We start from the raw sequence: 16631 nt of genomic DNA on the forward strand, positions 1-16631 counted from the left end.
GCTTTAAGCAAAGGGAATGATTAAGACATCATCATCTTTTGTTGTTGTGCTGGTGGATGGTAGTAATTGCTTCTGTACAGGAAAGTGGCTATACAGCTATTGTCATCCATCATCTTGCCAAGGCAGGGTAGAAGCAGTAAACTTTTGATTTAACCTCATTAGCATTCCCAAAATTACAATGTCATACCAAAGATAGAGATTGAAATTATCTGCATCTCAGCAAATGGAGAAGAAACAAATCACAACCATGATTCTTCCTTGTTCTTAAATGCTCCCTAGATGTGCCCAGTTCTTGGTTTGTCGTGGAGGATGGGAAACAAATAGGAATTGTGCTCAAATGCACCAAACTTGCAAATGTAGGGGTTTCACCCATGGACTGATGATCTGATGACCTGAAGATTCAGAGCAGAGGCAGAGAAAGGGAAGATGTTGGAGTAGATACTCTCAGATAGCACTTTCCCTTTGATCTGATATCTCTGATTCCTCTGAACTCTTCCCATGAATTAGGGACCCACCAGACACATGGAGAAATTTGTGTGTAATGTGGGCAATAACATGGAGGCATCTTGCTTTTGCACAATATCCTTGTGCCTGGAAACTCAAAGGATTTCCATGTAAACCCCAGGATAAATGCACACAAGATGAGCTCCTGCTCAGGCTTGAGTTGAAGGAAGCAGGAACCAATTATTTGTCCCTTCTGGCAGTCAAATAAGATCAAGTGAAGTCTGTACTTGTCTGAGGTCAGTCTACAGCAAAATCTGCAGTAAAACTGGGAATTTATCTCAGCCCCCAGCCAGCTGCTTACCCCACGAGTCGTGTTCCCCACTAGAGCCATAACACAATGCCAGTATGTATTCCAAACCACTCATTCTGAACTGCTTTACTCCTTTATGGGCATCCTAGAGATAATTAATGTATCTTCTCCTCAGTGGGAACAAAAGAAGGAAATGAATTTATTATTCCAGTGGTACCCTTGACACAGATATTGAGTAGCTTCATTAAACATTTTGCAACACCCAGAGTCTTTGCTAAGCCATCTACAACAAGCACAGAGTCATTTTCCTTATTACAACACAAACACAGAGGTCAGGGTTTGGAACTCTTTTACTTCTCCTTTATGTCTGAATAACCTCTGTGATCTCAGTGGGATCTGACCAGCTTGATGCAGGTGCAAATCATCACTGCCTCATCCCAGCCCTTCCCCTTGTCTCCAGATCCATTACCTTGCAGCATCACACTCAAATGAACACATTTCACAGTCAGCATTGCCACAGCTCAAATGACTAACTCAGCTCTTCAATACAGACAACCAATGGATTGAACTGTAATTAATCAGACAAATACTATTCAGGTCTTCCCAAAACTATTTGGAGCCATCTCCCACATGTGGTCATATTCCAGAGGAGAACTGACATTAGATAAAGCTCAGACTTGCAGAATACATTTACATAAAAAAGAAATACTGAGAACACCCTATATTTATGATGGGAGATTCCACAGAGATCAGAATGAGTAACACTCCTGAGAAAACTAAAATGCATCTGAAATATAAGCTCCGAAGCCCAGCCTGGCAGGGCAAGGTTACCATACACCCTACAGCCCTACACTGAGCAGCCAGCCTAGCCAATCAGCCCCACCAGCCTCGAGCAATACTGACCAAATTCCTAATGGCTTTGAATTAGGCAACAGGCTATACAATGCAGCCAGACGGTATTTCACTTACTTCATTGGCTTGAACAGTGCTTGTCCATAATTCTGGAACGTCATGATCAGCTTCAGCTGGGTGCCTCCTGACTTCATCGCTGTGGGAAAAAGCAAAACCCCTTTAAAATGCTACATATGGATTTGCTTACATTCAGCTTTCTTGAAATGAAAGCACACACCTCTGCTTTGTACCAAACACAGCACTGCGGCATCTGAGCACTAAGCAGGGCAATCCTAACTGGATAACAGATTATTCAGTGGTTGCAGAACAGGGGAGAGCTTGGTGCTGCTGGCCAGGACTAAAAATGGATGGGACTCTCTGACACGTCTCTGTGTTCTTCAGCTGGTCATGGTAGAACCATGGTGGGCTCTAAGCACCCTGACTGAGGAGCGGGTATGGGAACAGCTCACTGGAGTCCTGTTTTCTCCATCTTCAACTACTTTGGGACTTCTTGCTAACAAGAGGTACACACTGGGAAGGCAGATAGGATGGTTTCAAAGCCAGCTGTAGCTGGGATTACGGTCCGATGCGCAGCAGACATCTGCTTAATTAAAAGTATGAGCAGATACTGGAGCAGCCTCTGATCTCTGCTGCGATTTTAATCATTGCTGCTGAGCAGTATGTAAATCCATCTCCTTTCTGCACAATGGAGATTTATCCAGAATTATCCACTAACTTTCAGGAGACCCCACGGTGGTTGCAGAGGACAGCAGAGGTGTGCAGAGGGTCACTGGCTGTGTGGGGAGGGCAGGGGCTGCAGTCCACTCCATGCACATGGGGCCAACAGCTCAGACACTGAATTCACATCCCAGCTGGGAGCTCATGGGAATTTAAGACTGACATTCGTTCGTACCAATCTGTACAACTTGAACAGTATCATGTTAAAACATGTAAAACAGTATCATGCCAGATTACAGTGTTTTTAAAGTCAGAGCCTTTTTTATTTTGATGTAAGAGTTCCTAAAATGCATTTTAATTGATGAAAAGTTTACTGAAAAAGGTAAACATACACTTTGGCAAACCAGCTGCTTTTTCACCATCTCAATCAAAATTGCTCTGAACAAATGAAATAACCCATGCTGTAACTCTTTCACTCACTCCTGTGCTGGGAGAGCCACCACAGCCCTATCTGTGGGGATGAGTCAGTCCTTTCAAAACGCTTCCCACAAATGATCACATCATCAATCCCTTTCTTTGCAGTTCTGAAAAAACCTGTGTCGGCTGCAGAACGCTACGAATGTCAGGTTACCTCGCTCCGTCAATTTTGGCTTTGAGCTACGCTTGTTCAACCCACATAACCTGCACATCCTCTTTCTCTAAGCAATGCCACTAGCTGCACAACCTTTTTAATTGCTCCTCTCCATGCCATATTACTGGTAGGTCAACAGCTCTCTTTCAGCCCTTGTAATCCATGTTTTTGCAACAAAATGCTGTGTAAATCTGGTCAGTATGATTACACTTCCCTTAGAACAAAAATCCCTCCTGCCTTGCTGTTTTGCTGACCCCTGCCCTCTCTTGCATTACCAGTCAATCCCAAAGGAACAAATAAATAATTAGTAATTAAAGGGCATTAAATAACTTGCACTGAACAGGTAAAGCAGAAGCATGTGGTTTTCATGTACCAAACTCTCTCTCTTGTGCAAAGCATGTCAGTTGATCTGCACCTGAAGGAAGATATAGGCATTTTTTTCTGCCAAGCCCAGAGCCTGAAGGCAATGAGGAACAGCAAACATCCATCCAAACCATACATGTGCTGCCCCAGGAACATCACAGCTCAGCCATGCACTCTGGAAATGTTTCTTCTTGCTTTGGATAGAGGGCAGGCAGCTGGAGCTGCCCTTGCCTCATGCCTACGAAGACCCACACAGACCCCCGCCGTTCCATGAACATCCCGGCCCAGCTGCTGCCAGAGGAGCAGAGTTTGCCTGCCTTTTCAAGGCATAACCTGTAATTGCAACCCTATTCATGTGGGATGCCTTCAGTTAGGTCAGCAATGTATCTTGGGATCAAAGGGCAGAACTTTGTTCCTTCTGCCAGGTATAAACCTCCCTAGCTCACCAATCTCAGTACAGCTGGTTGCAAACTGATCGCAGCAAACAAAAAGTGCATGTTTTTTTCTTTAAAATTTACATAATGTATGCTTTTTAGTTGAATTATGAATAGCTTAGGGCTTAGACTCTGGCTTCCTCTCCTCCTTGAGCCATATAAGTCCAAAATACAGCAAATATCCTGTAAGTCCATCACAGAATTGGGAAGGACAGAGCCTATTTTGAGGTACAGCTGGGAAGCCAAGGCTTTGGGAAACCACAGAAATGCAAAGAAGAAAAAAAGGATGTTCCAGCATGCCTATTTCTAAGCACAAAGCATCAGATGGATTAAGCTGACTGGTTTCTCAGCAAATTGAAGCCACTCGACAGATAATGATTTTGTTAGCAGCTGAACTCAACAGAGAGTGTGTCATCACCAAGAAGGGGGAATGTATGAAGAAGATTAACAATTCAGCATAATTCTTCCATGAGACACAGAGGCCTGGTTTCCTGTCAGAAAGAACTGAGCTGAAGTAAGACAAAAGCATCTCTTGGTCTTCTTAGATCCATCCTTTGTATTGTCTTAATTGGTTGCAATAGTAGTCTCGACCCAACTGAAGTTTGGCTGGGATGCTCTCCCACTGCTGCTGCCAGGAGAAAACTTTGGGCCCTTCCAAAACAGAGGGTGACATCAATGGGAGCAGCGTTGCATGGGGCCTTGTGAGAAAGTATGCTGGCAGCCAAAGGCACTGCAGCCAATGCCACATGAGCTCCATGTTGGCTGCCCTCCATGTTCTCTAGGCTCCAGACATTCCCACTTCAGCTAGTCATTGGACAGGGCAGAGGAGATTCAAAGATTGCAGCAAGTCTAACACCTAATGTTCCCTCCCTAAAGAGAGGGAAACACACGGTGCTGAGCCCAGACTATCCTGCTGAACCCCATAAGATCCTTAATGCATCTCTAAATGAAGTAGAATGGGGAGCAGAGCCTGAGGAAGGTGCCCAAATCATGGGGGTGGCAATTGGAGAAGAGCAGGTCTCACTGGAGATGACTCACCAGGACTTCCAGGACTGATTACATTCCTTGACCCTTACTGTTATAGTAGACTACTGGCTTCTCTCTCCTTTTCTAAGCTGTGTTTCTTTCCTGCTCAAACCTCAGTTAAATACATCCCTTTGGTCATCCCAGGCAAACAGCAGTAGCCACGTCACCTTCCAGGAACTTATCCTGGACAAACAGTGTTTGCTTATCTGCAGATGTCCTTGTGCTGTCACCTACTGCCCACTAAGAACGTTTCTGAAGAATTTATAATTCCCTGGAGCAGAATACACAATTTTTCAAGAAACTGGAAGATGCTACGCCATTGCAGTCTGTCTTGTCTATGATCAGCAAGCTTATATAATTTTTAAAAGGTCTCACAATGTCATGCTGTTCTGATTCCAAAGGGAGCCTCTAGTCAAACTCTGATTTCATGTTTGTTTTTTTTTAAGGTTTCTGAAGATGCTGTAACAAGAGCAGCTCTGGAAAAGGAATACTTCAAATTCCCTCTTCTGCAGCATCTGAACGTACTGGCACAGTGTTCAAACCAAATCCCAATAGAACCGTTGCTATTTTACCTCCAGGCAATTAAAAATCTTTCTTTTTCCCCAAAATAGAAAGAAAGGGAATGCAGCATTAAACTTTCCTCTTAACCCAGGGCAAGATCTTTTGGTTGTGATTAGAAATCTTCCCAAGTTTAGGAGGCTTTGCAAAAAATCCTCTGAGATATCCTTCTCCTGGAGAGTCCGTCCAAAAGCAGTGAAATCAGAGAGATTCTTTCTGTTTTCTATGATGGACTTTGAATCATGCCTCTAAAAATGCCTTCAGTATTTGCACCTAATGATTTTTTTGACATAGCTACACGCCATGTCTGCTATTCTTCCATCCTGTCCCCTCCTCCTCCTTCTGAAAACTCATCAATACAAGACTTCCCAATGAATTCCCCTCCTGATCCACAGATACCACCAGTGTAAAAGATACACTGCCTATCATCTTTCAAGCCTGTTTTTACACCTATATGCTACATGGTTTCTATCTCCCTCTTCTAAATCATCTAGTACAGACTCGGTAGAGATCCAATGATGGACAGTGTGATTTGACCCAAAAGGAATTGATCTGGATTTCCAGTTCAGTTTTGCTGCATGATAACTCTTGCCTATTATGGTTTTCTGATGGAAAGTGAGAGCTCCAAAAGGACCTCTGAACACTTTGTTTTGGTTATTTATGCAGCGCTAATGCCTGAGCAACACGATCCAGTCAAAGCCAAAGTCAAAGTCAAAAAGATGAGCAGATGTCTGAAATAGATGTTCAGATCCATTCAGATCCTATTTTATAGATCAAGCTTAAATCTAGCATGAACATGTTGACTGATCTAGCGGGAGGTGTCCCTGCCTATAGCACGGGGTTGGAGCTAGATGGTCTTAAAAGTCCCTTCCAACCCAAACCATTCTGTGATTCTATGACTCTATGACTGGCTTTAACAAGCAGTATTCTGCCCCAGGCTAAAGACATGGCCCCACACAAGCTGCACAGAATAGATTTCAAATCGAGTTCAAACCATCATCATCTCTTAATTTGTTCTTGATCAGCCAATCCTGCTAACTTGTTTTTAAAGACCTTTCTTGCTTTAGTCAAGATAGTAAAGATTTCTGACAGGGAAGAGATCTGTGAAACCATTCAGTGGCTTTGTTGTACACTGTAAGTCCTTTCTTTTCATCTGGAATTGTACATTTAATCAATCTGTTGACTCTTGGCTGATTCACTGTTTCCTTATACAGTAAATCAATGGTGCTACATTGCATTACGTTTTCAGCAGCACTTTTCCCTTTCCTTTGATGAGATTTTTATAATTTCCTTCTGTGCCGGAGTTTAGGTTTAGCATTTACTGCCTACTGTCTTTTTTCTTTTCTTTTTCCTGAGTTGAAACAGAGTCCACCTTGCTGAATTGCAGCACTCCTTCATTGCCTGAGCAACCTCATGCTTACTGCCTCATCACTGCCTGCACAAACTGAAGGCACTGCAGGTTCAGAAATGAACCAGTCAGCTATGTTTCCAAATCTTTCCAACCAGAGAATGTAAAGAATCAAAAACTAAAAACCAACTCACTCAACCCAGGGATCACCCAAGCCTGTTCTGCTCAACCACAGTCCTTCAGCACAGCTCTCTGGGACAGGAACACGTGAGAGATGAAGATCTACAATGCACCATGCTGTATTTGTTGTTAAACTGCTGACAGCACCGTGCAATTATGCACAGCCGTTTTGTAAATATGCAAGAGAATATCTAATAAGCATGGCTATTATTGATGCGTGCAATAAACAGTTATGAAAGGCAAAGGAAGCATGCAGTTGCCTGTGCGTGTGCTTCCTCTGCAAATTGGAATTTGGTGCTCAGTGGAAAACAATTCTCTCCAGGCTCCTATTTATGGCAGGGGGAAATTTTCACTGAGTTAAATCAAATTAAGAGCTATCCCTTTATGCTGCTCAGAATGAGTAGGAGCTGTATCTGTTGATGCAGGGCACAGAACACATCCTCAGCTTCAAAGCTCTGGGTAACCTTGTCCTTTCCAAGGCCAGCTCTAGGTGTCACTGTGGGAGCTGAATGCGATGCTCTCCTTCCCATCCATGCTTCTGTTCCATTTAAACTTTAACATCAAGAAAATGTCACCTTGGTGCTCCCTGCTCTTGGGAATTGCTTCTGTCACTGTTTTCATTTTAAAACAACGCTGCACATTACGGAGCCGTGTGAGCAGTGCTGATAGATGGGGCAGGATCTATCTGGTCACCACTCTCCTCCATAAATAATGCAAAGGGAGCAGGGAAAGTGCGACGTGGTGAAGAAAGCTGTTCAGCTGCAGTTCGGATCTAATTACTGGAGGTATCAAAAACCCACATGGCAAATCACCTAATTCTATTAGAGCCACAATCTGAAAGCTGGGAAAAGACTGGATAGAGCAATATCCCGTTTCATCTAATGCATGTAAGCCTGGGTATTTAATTGTCCTACTTACAAAAAGGAGCCTGAAGATTGGGTGCTACAAAGAGTCCCATTTATTTTTACTTCTAACCTAGAATCTTTGCTGCTGCCTCAGAAAATGAAAAAAAAAATGATAAAGAAAAGCACAATCCAATTGGAAAATATGGAGGAATATTCAAAAGACTGTGAAAGTCCTATAAATGTCCTTTGGTCAAATATATTACTCTTTATTAATCAGCTTACATGCTTTTGAATCCCTGCTGTGGCTCTGCAGTAAAGCTGAAAAATGGCAGATGTTATTTTAAAACATATTTTTAAACATCCAAAGAATTTGCGACGGGAAATAAAAGATGGATTAAAAGAAGTATATTAGCAAGATGCTCTTCTTGCTTTGCAACCCGACCGAGAGCCCCGAAGCCCCACAGAGGCTATGGAAGCTCCCAGCTCCTTTCTATCTGGCTTCTTGAGCTGGGCAGAGGCAGAAGTCTTCTTCCCCCTCTCAGCTCAATGTAAGGTTGGGATTGCTGCCCAGTTCCCACAGTGACTGATACTTCTATCAAATGTACTTCATATTTCAGCTTATGGAAATAATACTGAATCGCTGATAGAAACCACAGTTCTGTGCTTTCATGTAGGGGCATAAGAGGCCCCAGCTTGTTCAAACATTAGCAAAGAGACAGTCCCATAGGAAATGGCTGTTAATCATCAGTCCTCCTCTGCGGGCTCTGGCCTTTTCTCCACATGGATCTCAAAGCTCTATCGAAACCATAATTAATGAAAACCTCATGACACATCCTTACGACGCACTGGTGAAATCATGGCCTCAGGGAAGCCAATGACAAAACTTCCACTTACGTCACCACTGTCAGGATTTCACTCCTATTTTTTATTATAACAATGCTGCTGCTAGGTTAACTGAAGCATAGAGAGGTTAAGCAACATGCCCAGAAGCTCAAATTGAGCAAAGAGTGAGCGCTAACCTATTATTTCTCCTTCCCATCTCCCTTCTTGAGCATCCCTACATCAACTTTAACCATCTCACTGCTCTGCAGAAGGGACACTCAGCAGCCACTCAGTCCAAACCATGGCTGGGGCTGATGTGGTTTGCGTGAACCTCAGCAGCTGAGCCAGAGGGCAGTTTGGCTGAGCATCCCCCCTGCAAGAACCCGGGCACAGCCCGCTCACTGCTTGGGGCAGGGAAGGGCAGAGCACTTCTTCTCTGCCAAAGGATGCGCTCACAGAGCAATGCTAATGCTGAAAAAAGCTGGCTCAGACTCTGCTCACACATCACTGCTACCGCAGGAATCACTGTGTGCGTGCGGGGCAAAGCACTGGCAGTGTGCTGCTGCCTGCAGTGCCATCTCTGAGCCAGAGATGGGAGAATGCACAGCTTAGCCATCACACCTGTGCTCCTTAATTAATCATTCCAATCCAGAGCTGTAGGGACAGAGAACGAGCCTGTGTTTGTCCTCTTTCTTGAGCCCAGCTGTCCCCCAGTCCCTGTCCCCCCACCTGCAGGGCAGCAGCTGGGCACTATGCACTGCAGCAGCAGGCTTCCACTCCACAGAGCTCAGAGCAGAGCTCCCAGCCATGCACTCAGCCATGGCACAGCCATGCTTGCACCTGATCTCCAGGGGCATCCCGCCTTTCCCCCACCCCGGCTATCTGTGCTCAGCCCATTCCTGGTGACCGAGGAGCTCCCTTAGTTCTGCTCAGCAGCTGCTGGGATTCACGTGATGGAAATGTCAGCCATAGGCCTACGGGTGCTATTCTTGCAGGGACCATTTCCTGCTGAAGCCAAGGGAATTCTTGCCTCACGGGGTTAAAGACCTGGTGACCTCATCCCGCAGTGGCTCCATGCAATCAGCACTTTTACAGAGCTGCTATTTCATGCCCCTGAAACAGACTTAGCAGCTCTGTGGTCAGCACAAGGCTCTCCATTTTCTCGGAGGCCGGTGGCTGTGCAGCTCTGCCCCTGCAGCCCATGGGCTGTGCTTGTTTAGCAGTGCAGGGCTTTCATTCAGGCTGCGGGTTTTTTTCGCTCCCTGTGCAGCTCCGCAGCTAAATTTGAAGAGACACATGCTGTCATTAAACAGCCCCCGAGAAAAAAAAAAACAACAACAAACTCTGTCACCTTGTTTAACCAGAGCCAAAGGCTGACAGGAGCACATCCCTGTTGTGGAATTTCAAGTGGAACAAGCAGAGCTGAGCTGTGCCTAGGGGGATGCAGCCCCTCTGAGCCCCGGCGCTCGATGCTCCCTGCATGGCTGCAGGGCTGTGGCTCATTGCTGCTCCCCTCCCTCCAGACGCAGCCTGAAATAATGACCAGCAAGCAGCAGATGCTTTGCTCAGGCAGGATGCTATCTGCTTTTGACTGTGATTTTTTCATTAACCTTTTCTTCCTTTTTTTTTTGAACAGGGCGCTTTCAGCCTGATAACCAGAGGACATCAGAAATGAATGGGGCTTGCCTTCCTGGCAGACTTTTCAATTATTCAGGTGATACAGAGCTGGCAATATCTCCTTATATTTAACAAGGAAAATGAGCCCAGAAGTTAGAAAGCAATGTTGTAGGCACAGAGAGAAGTCGTGCAAAACAGTCATTAATATTCAAACAGCAGCGAGATCTGAACTACAAGCAAATAGCCATAAAAGCCATCAATGCCCAAACGTACCAACACTGGTGATCTTCTGGGAGACCAGGTCTTGTAGTAAAGCCTCGATTGCAGGGTTATGCCTGGAATACAGCTCGTACCGGTTGATGCCAATGTGGAATTTTAACCAGTTTGGGTAGGAGTCTATGGAGGTTTCTCCAGTTGGCAAAAACTCTTCATTCCCTTCATTATGCCTACCACCAAAAACAAACATGGGAAAGAGGGGGAAAAAAAAAAAGCCATAAATGAGGAGAAAGAAATAACATTACAGTTTGTAGCAGGCACCAAAAAACGGGGCTGGGGAGGGAGAGCCCTGCGGGTGGGGGAAGCTGGATTGGCACCTCCACTCTTCATGCCTGATTTGAAGCCCATGCAAGTCAGGAGCAAAACTGACAGTGACATAACTGAGCACTCACAGAGGCCCTTACACAGCCGAAATGTGGAGCTGCAATGTTGTGTTTAGATTGCATTATGTTACAAACGTCTCTTACAAGTTGGACCCAAAGAAAAGCAGCATCCTCAAGTTTTATTTAACAGAGCTGGGGATGGAAGTAGGTTCAGCAGAAACCTGACCTGTCGGACCCAATGTTCCCATTCCTTCCTTTTAATCAGGAAGAATAAGAAGAAACCAGCTCAACTGAGCCTGCTGCTAAAGAGCAACTAACTTGGGTTAGGTCACCCCTTCCTTAGCAGCACCATACTGATACAGAAAAGGACTGTGAGAATGACACGTGAGTGCTACATTTCATGTCTGCTGGGGGAACTTGGGGGGCAAACACACAGCAGCAGCTGTGTTGTGGCCATCAGGGACAGCTTCACCTTCCACCTATGGGACACAGCCACATTTCTCCTACCCAAAGGTCCCCATTGCTTTTAGCCATCATTCAGTGTTCTGACATTTGTGGCCGTTTTTCTTTTTTTCTCAGGGAAACCAGAACTTTGTCAGGTTTTCCCCTTCACAGCCTCTTCTGTTAAGCAGAGGAGCCCGGACCACTGACACGTGCAGGGGATAGAAATCAGAGATATTTATCCTCTCCCTCTGAATGTTCAGATCCCGCTGGCTGCTCCGCAGCTTCACAGAGCTTTTGCACGGTACAATGCAGCTGTTTAAACACTACAATGTCAGCGTGTTTGGAAGAGGGTGCTGTTGGATTAGACAAGCCTTTGGATTTCTCACTCATTGAGATTTCCCAGCGTTTCTCACCAGCCAACAAAACATTTGCAGAGGCAATGGAGCGCTCTGAAGGCTGGAGAGCTGCTGAGGTGCCAGGACACCAGGAATTAACTGGGGGTGAAAACTGGAGCTCCGATCAAAGCCCGAAGGCAGAACTTTGTGACATTAGACCTCACTTTGGAGAAAAGTGTGGCTGCTGGTGGCAGGACGAACTGCTCAGCCCCTGCAAATGAGAAGGTGCGGGGCAGGGGGGTCGTGCTGTGCCTGAGCCCGGCCTCGCACTGCTTTTCCTCTAGCATCTGCCTTTGGCTGCAGCTGCAGGCAGCATCCTGGGGACCCTCTGCTCCCGGCACTGCTGCGTTACGTCCCGTATTTCAGGGCAAATTTGGAAGGAAAACAACCGCTGACGCCTGCAGACGGTTCCGCTCCCTTTCTCGCTCCCCCCCCCCCCCCCCCCCGAATCCCTCCCTTTAACCCCGAGCCGTGACACCATTTCTTCGGGAACACCCCCTCAAAAAGGCCGCGCCGCAGGGCAGCACCGCGCCGCGTTCCGCTCCGACCCCGCGCCCCCCCTGCCCCCCCCCCCGGCCCCGATCCTCACCACTCGCTCTGCTCGGCCGCCCGAGGGTTGAACCTGATGTCGCTGTTGACATTGAAGAGGAGGTCGCTGTCGGCCAGCGGGGGCAGGGCGGCGCGGTACAGCGGGTGCTGGAAGAGGGCGGCCAGCGGCGCGGCATGGGCGGGGGGCGGCGGGCGCGGGGCTCCGGGAGCGATGAGCCGCCGAGGCCGCCCCGCCGCCCCCCCCTCCCCGCCCGCCGCCGCCGCTGCCGCCGCGTCCCCTCCGCCGCCCGCCGCCCGCTCCGCCGCCTCCCGCGATTGCGAGGAGAGGTTGGAGGCCGGCTCGGCGCTGAAGTCCTGCAGGATCCGCAGCGTGTGTTTGCTGGGCCAGCGCGGGGCGGCGCGGGGCGGCGCGGCGGGCGGAGGGCAGGAGCAGCCCGGGCGGTTCTCGGCTCCGCGGCGCTCCAGGCGAGGCAGCAGGTCGATCATGATGTGCATGGTGCAGGCGACGAGGAACACCATGAGGATCAGCACCCGGAACTTGCGGACCAGGAGCATTTTCATGGCCGGGAGCGGCTGATGAATTAGCGGGGGAGGGAAGGAGGGGAGGCGGCGGGGTCGGCCGGCAGCGGGCGCGGGTCTTCCGCCCCCCCCGGGGCTCCGGCGCTCTGCTGGCGGGTCGGGCAGCGAACGATCAAGTCAATAAAGTTATCTCCATAGGCGCCGCGACAGAAACAGGCTAAAAGCGATAGGTCCTCATTTCTCAGTATCATCAAGAACTTGGGAGGGGGGGGAGGGAAAAAAAAAATCGGGGAAAAAAAAAATGGGAAAAAGGAGCCTTTAAAATCAATAGGAAAACAAAGCCAGCGGCATTGCGATATCTAGAGCCATCTGTTCGCGGTTTCTCTTGCTTTTTATTACGGGGATCACAACAAATAGCGAGAGCTGGTTCTGAAGGAGAAACCCGCGTCTGAGGCTGGCTGCGATTAAATCATCATCGTTCAAAAAATGACGGGAAGAAGGGGGGAAAGAAGAATATTAAGAAAACCTGTACGGAAAGGCGACAGAAGGAAAAAAATCATCCATAACGTTTGGCAGTGCAGGAAACGCTGACTCCTTCCTTTGAATGCGCCCAGTGATGCAGCAGAAGCGCTCTCCGCTCTCTCCCTCTCTTCTGTGAGACTGCTTAAGAACATTGGCTGCAAAATCATTTTCTCCGAGCGGTTCCAGTTCCTTCATCCATCGCTTTGTCCGCCGCTCGGGAGAGATGAGCGCTCAGCTGAGATCTAGCCGGGGTGGCTGCTGTATCCGAGCTGCGCTTTGCCTTTGGCGTGGGTTGGGTTTTTTTTGGCTGCAAAACTGTCGGATGGCACAACTGCAACATAAAGGTTAAATATGGCACAGGAAAAAAAAAGAAGGGGGGGGGGGGGGGGAGGGCGGGGAGGAGGATTAGAGGAAAGAAACTAATAGAATTCGGTAGCGGTTCTTTATAGCAAAGAGGTCCCGGCTTTGATCTCTGCTGGGTCCTGCAGATCTGCCTTTAGAGAAAGGAAGAGAGGAAGGGAGGGGGGGGGGGGAAAGGGGGAGAGGGGGAGAGCTGCTTGGCAGGTGCAAGAGTGGAAACCTCTTTCAGCCACACTGGGTTCTGGAGACGGGTTGGACGGGTAGCTCTGCAGCTCCAGCTTCCAGTGGGTGTGTTAAATATTATGAGCGAGCCATGATTCCTGCCTTCCTCACGTCACAGTTAGGAGATTGGCTAAATAAACGCTACAGTGATAGTAACAGGAAAACCTCAACCAAAAGTGTTTTATTTTTTTTCTCCTCCTCTCCTCCCTCCTTCCCACCCCCACCCCCACCCCCCCTTTCATTCTACTGCAGCTCCAACCGGAGCAAGGAGAGGGCGTCTGTTCCACAAAGGTTTGCAAAGTAAAATTTAAAAAAATAAAAATATATTAATAATAAAAAAAAAAGAAGAAGAAGAAGCAGAAGAATACAGTAACCGAGCGGTGGCTGAGAGGGGAATCTGCAATAACGTTGCAAAGTGTTGCACGCGAAGTGCTGCGGGCTGTGCTGGGGGCGCCGGTTGTGCTCCGTCATTGCCGGGGCTGCAGGGCGGCACGCGGCTCCCCTCGCGCCGTAGCAAAGTCAGGGCGGAGCGCCACGCGCTGCTTCCTCAGGACCGGCGGTTTTTTGTAATCCCTCGTCCCGTGGGTTGTGATAATCCCGAGGTAATCTGCTCTCTGCCTGCTGGTGCTGCTGGCCCCAGGGCAGCGCCCGGCGGGTGGTGGGAGTGGGTGCTGGAGGAAGGGGTGGTTCGCTGTGGCCGGGGTGGGGTGGGCGGGTGGTCGGGTGTGCTCCGGGCTGCTGGCTTTGTGTGTGGCACGAGGCTCCTGTGCTCCTTAGCGAGGCTCAATAAGCATTATGTGGGGCTGCAGCAGGAGAAAGGTACGTGCTTCTGCCCAGCCAACACCACCTTTACATGGAATCATGGAATGGCCTGGGTTGAAAAGGAGCACAGTGCTCATCCAGTTCCAACCCCCTGCTGTGTGCAGGTCACCAACCAGCAGACCAGGCTGCCCAGAGCCACATCCAGCCTGGCCTTGAATGCCTCCAGGAACGGGGCATCCACAGCCTCCTTGGGCATCACCAGTGCATCACCACCCTCTGAGTGAAATTCTTTGCACACAATCCTCTCAAAGCTGATTGGGATGGCTCATTTTTCTCAGGATTAACCAACATTAAATATTGCCTTCCCCCGTTCAAAAGTATTTTTTACCTCAGGATCCATCAAGCACCATTCCCTCACTGGGAGCTCCTGCAGGGCACACTGTGCTCCCCTGGAACACATCCGTGTGCTGACAGGAGCACTCTGCTCTGCAGAAGGGAACTCACAGCTTCTCTAAGGGGCCACCACCCTATGTATGCGTGCCTTTGTGAGGAGCAAGACTTACTTGCTGTCTTGAGGGCCATTTTGGTACCCAGGTTCAGAGACAGTGCTTTGATATCCATTGTGTCACCCAGGACTCCTCAATATACGTGTGCCTGATGACAGCAGAAATCCCCGCTGTGGAACCAGAAGCAACGCTTCCATCTTCTTCTGTGTTTTCACCAAGGTAAGCTCAGCTAAAGGGTAGCTATGAGGATGATCACAAACTGTCATCACATGCTTTTGCCTTCCACTGCTGCTCAGTAACACACAGGTATGGTTGGCAGAGTAGTTTGGGCTGTAAGTTAACTGCTTTTCCATGCAGAAAGCTGAAACCCAACTTATTTAACCTAGATTAGGAAGTTAGCATTTTAGGTCCTCCGGGAAAAACACACAGCTTGATTTCAACTGAGGAATACACCTCTACTGGAGGGAGTGTGATATGCAAGGGGGGTTCATCAGGAATTACATGAACAAGAGCACTTGGTTACAATTTTCTGCCTACCACTGGCTATAGGCTTTCTCCTGCTCAGCATGGCGTGCTCTCCTTTGGGCCACCAGCTGTGCTGCATTAGCCATCAAGGCCAGGAAGACAAAAGCAGGCAGCTGGGGGTTAGGAGCTGTTATGGCTGTGATGGAGGAGAACAGGCAGAGGTGGTGCTCCGGTGGAGGTGAGTGTTAGTCATGGTTCAAGCATGTTCCCTTTATTATGGTTTGCTCTCAGAGGTTCTGAGTGAGTTGTTTGGAACTCTTTGGGGTCTCTGTGAGGTAGGAGGGTGCAGTGTGTTGTTTGCTTTGGGTGGCCCAGAAGGGTTTATGGGGTATGGGCTGTATTTGCAGTGTTCTCCCCCTCTGGCCTGAGGGGACGTGGCTTAGCAGGCACCTAGCAGGTGGAAAAACACTGAGATGTGAAAAGTTGAAGTTGTTTAAATGCATGTGGTATTTTGCAGAAACAAAATGCTGCATTAGGCAGTTCCAGAGTTATGTAAGGGAAGTGAGATTGGCCTTATTGTCTAATACAGAAAATTAAATGTAAGTAATTACATGGCTTTTGAAAGGTGAAGTAAAAGCACAGTATCATGAGCAGGTAAATGATTCCTTGAAATTGCTTGTTGTTCTCATCAGAAGGACCTTTTGTGAATGCTAGTTATTAAGTATGGTTTTGTCTAGATCGTATCTACTTATGGACTGAATCCTGTTCTGGACTTCTTGGTCCTTTTGTTCCTTTCAAGCAGTACAGATCTGTGTGGGGGTTGGAGGCTGCTTGCACGTATTCATTCTGCAGCTGGACATTGTGGATTGGTTTTTCCAGGACTGAAGCTCCTTGGAGATGTGCATGAAGAAGAGCTGCTTAATTCTTTACACTGCTTTCAATTTCTTTGGTGGCTTTCAGAAGAGCTTTTGCTCTTTTGCAACATGCGCTTCTTTGAGTGACTTTTTATAGTGTAGACAGCACCCATATGCTAGTCAAGGTGTTGAATTAGCAAGCAACACCAGCTGGAGAATCTCCTCTGAGGATCTGCAATAGAGTTATGACTCTACTCACCTGCACCTAATTGCTTTAAGAGATGTTG

The 16631-nt window shown here is 47.9% G+C and overlaps 1 protein-coding gene and 1 long non-coding RNA gene across 3 annotated transcripts in view; one reads left to right on the forward strand and one right to left on the reverse strand.

The window, feature by feature from the left end:
* FAM20C (FAM20C golgi associated secretory pathway kinase) overlaps positions 1-13872 on the reverse strand; it is a 55333-nt gene extending 41461 nt beyond the window's left edge. Inside the window, exons 1-4 of one of the 2 annotated variants that reach the window (XM_052679652.1) lie at positions 13756-13872; positions 12175-13506; positions 10421-10593; positions 1724-1802 (exon numbers count right to left, since the gene is read on the reverse strand). In XM_052679652.1, the coding sequence (XP_052535612.1) occupies positions 1724-1802; positions 10421-10593; positions 12175-12695 (773 nt within the window). In that variant the 5' untranslated portion in view covers positions 12696-13506; positions 13756-13872. Of the gene's footprint in view, positions 1-1723; positions 1803-10420; positions 10594-12174; positions 13699-13755 lie in introns of those variants that run through there. The other variant, XM_052679653.1, reaches the window with a different exon arrangement.
* A 147-nt stretch (positions 13873-14019) lies between these two features.
* The window catches only part of LOC128079190 (uncharacterized), a 152547-nt gene continuing 149935 nt past the window's right edge, over positions 14020-16631 (forward strand). The window contains exons 1-2 of the long non-coding RNA XR_008206013.1: positions 14020-14359; positions 15153-15244. This is a non-coding gene — a long non-coding RNA (uncharacterized LOC128079190). The remainder of the gene's footprint in view (positions 14360-15152; positions 15245-16631) is intronic.

This window comes from Tympanuchus pallidicinctus, unplaced genomic scaffold, assembly GCF_026119805.1.
Source record: "Tympanuchus pallidicinctus isolate F22 unplaced genomic scaffold, pur_lepc_1.0 scaffold18, whole genome shotgun sequence".
Taxonomy (NCBI): Eukaryota; Metazoa; Chordata; class Aves; order Galliformes; family Phasianidae; genus Tympanuchus; species Tympanuchus pallidicinctus.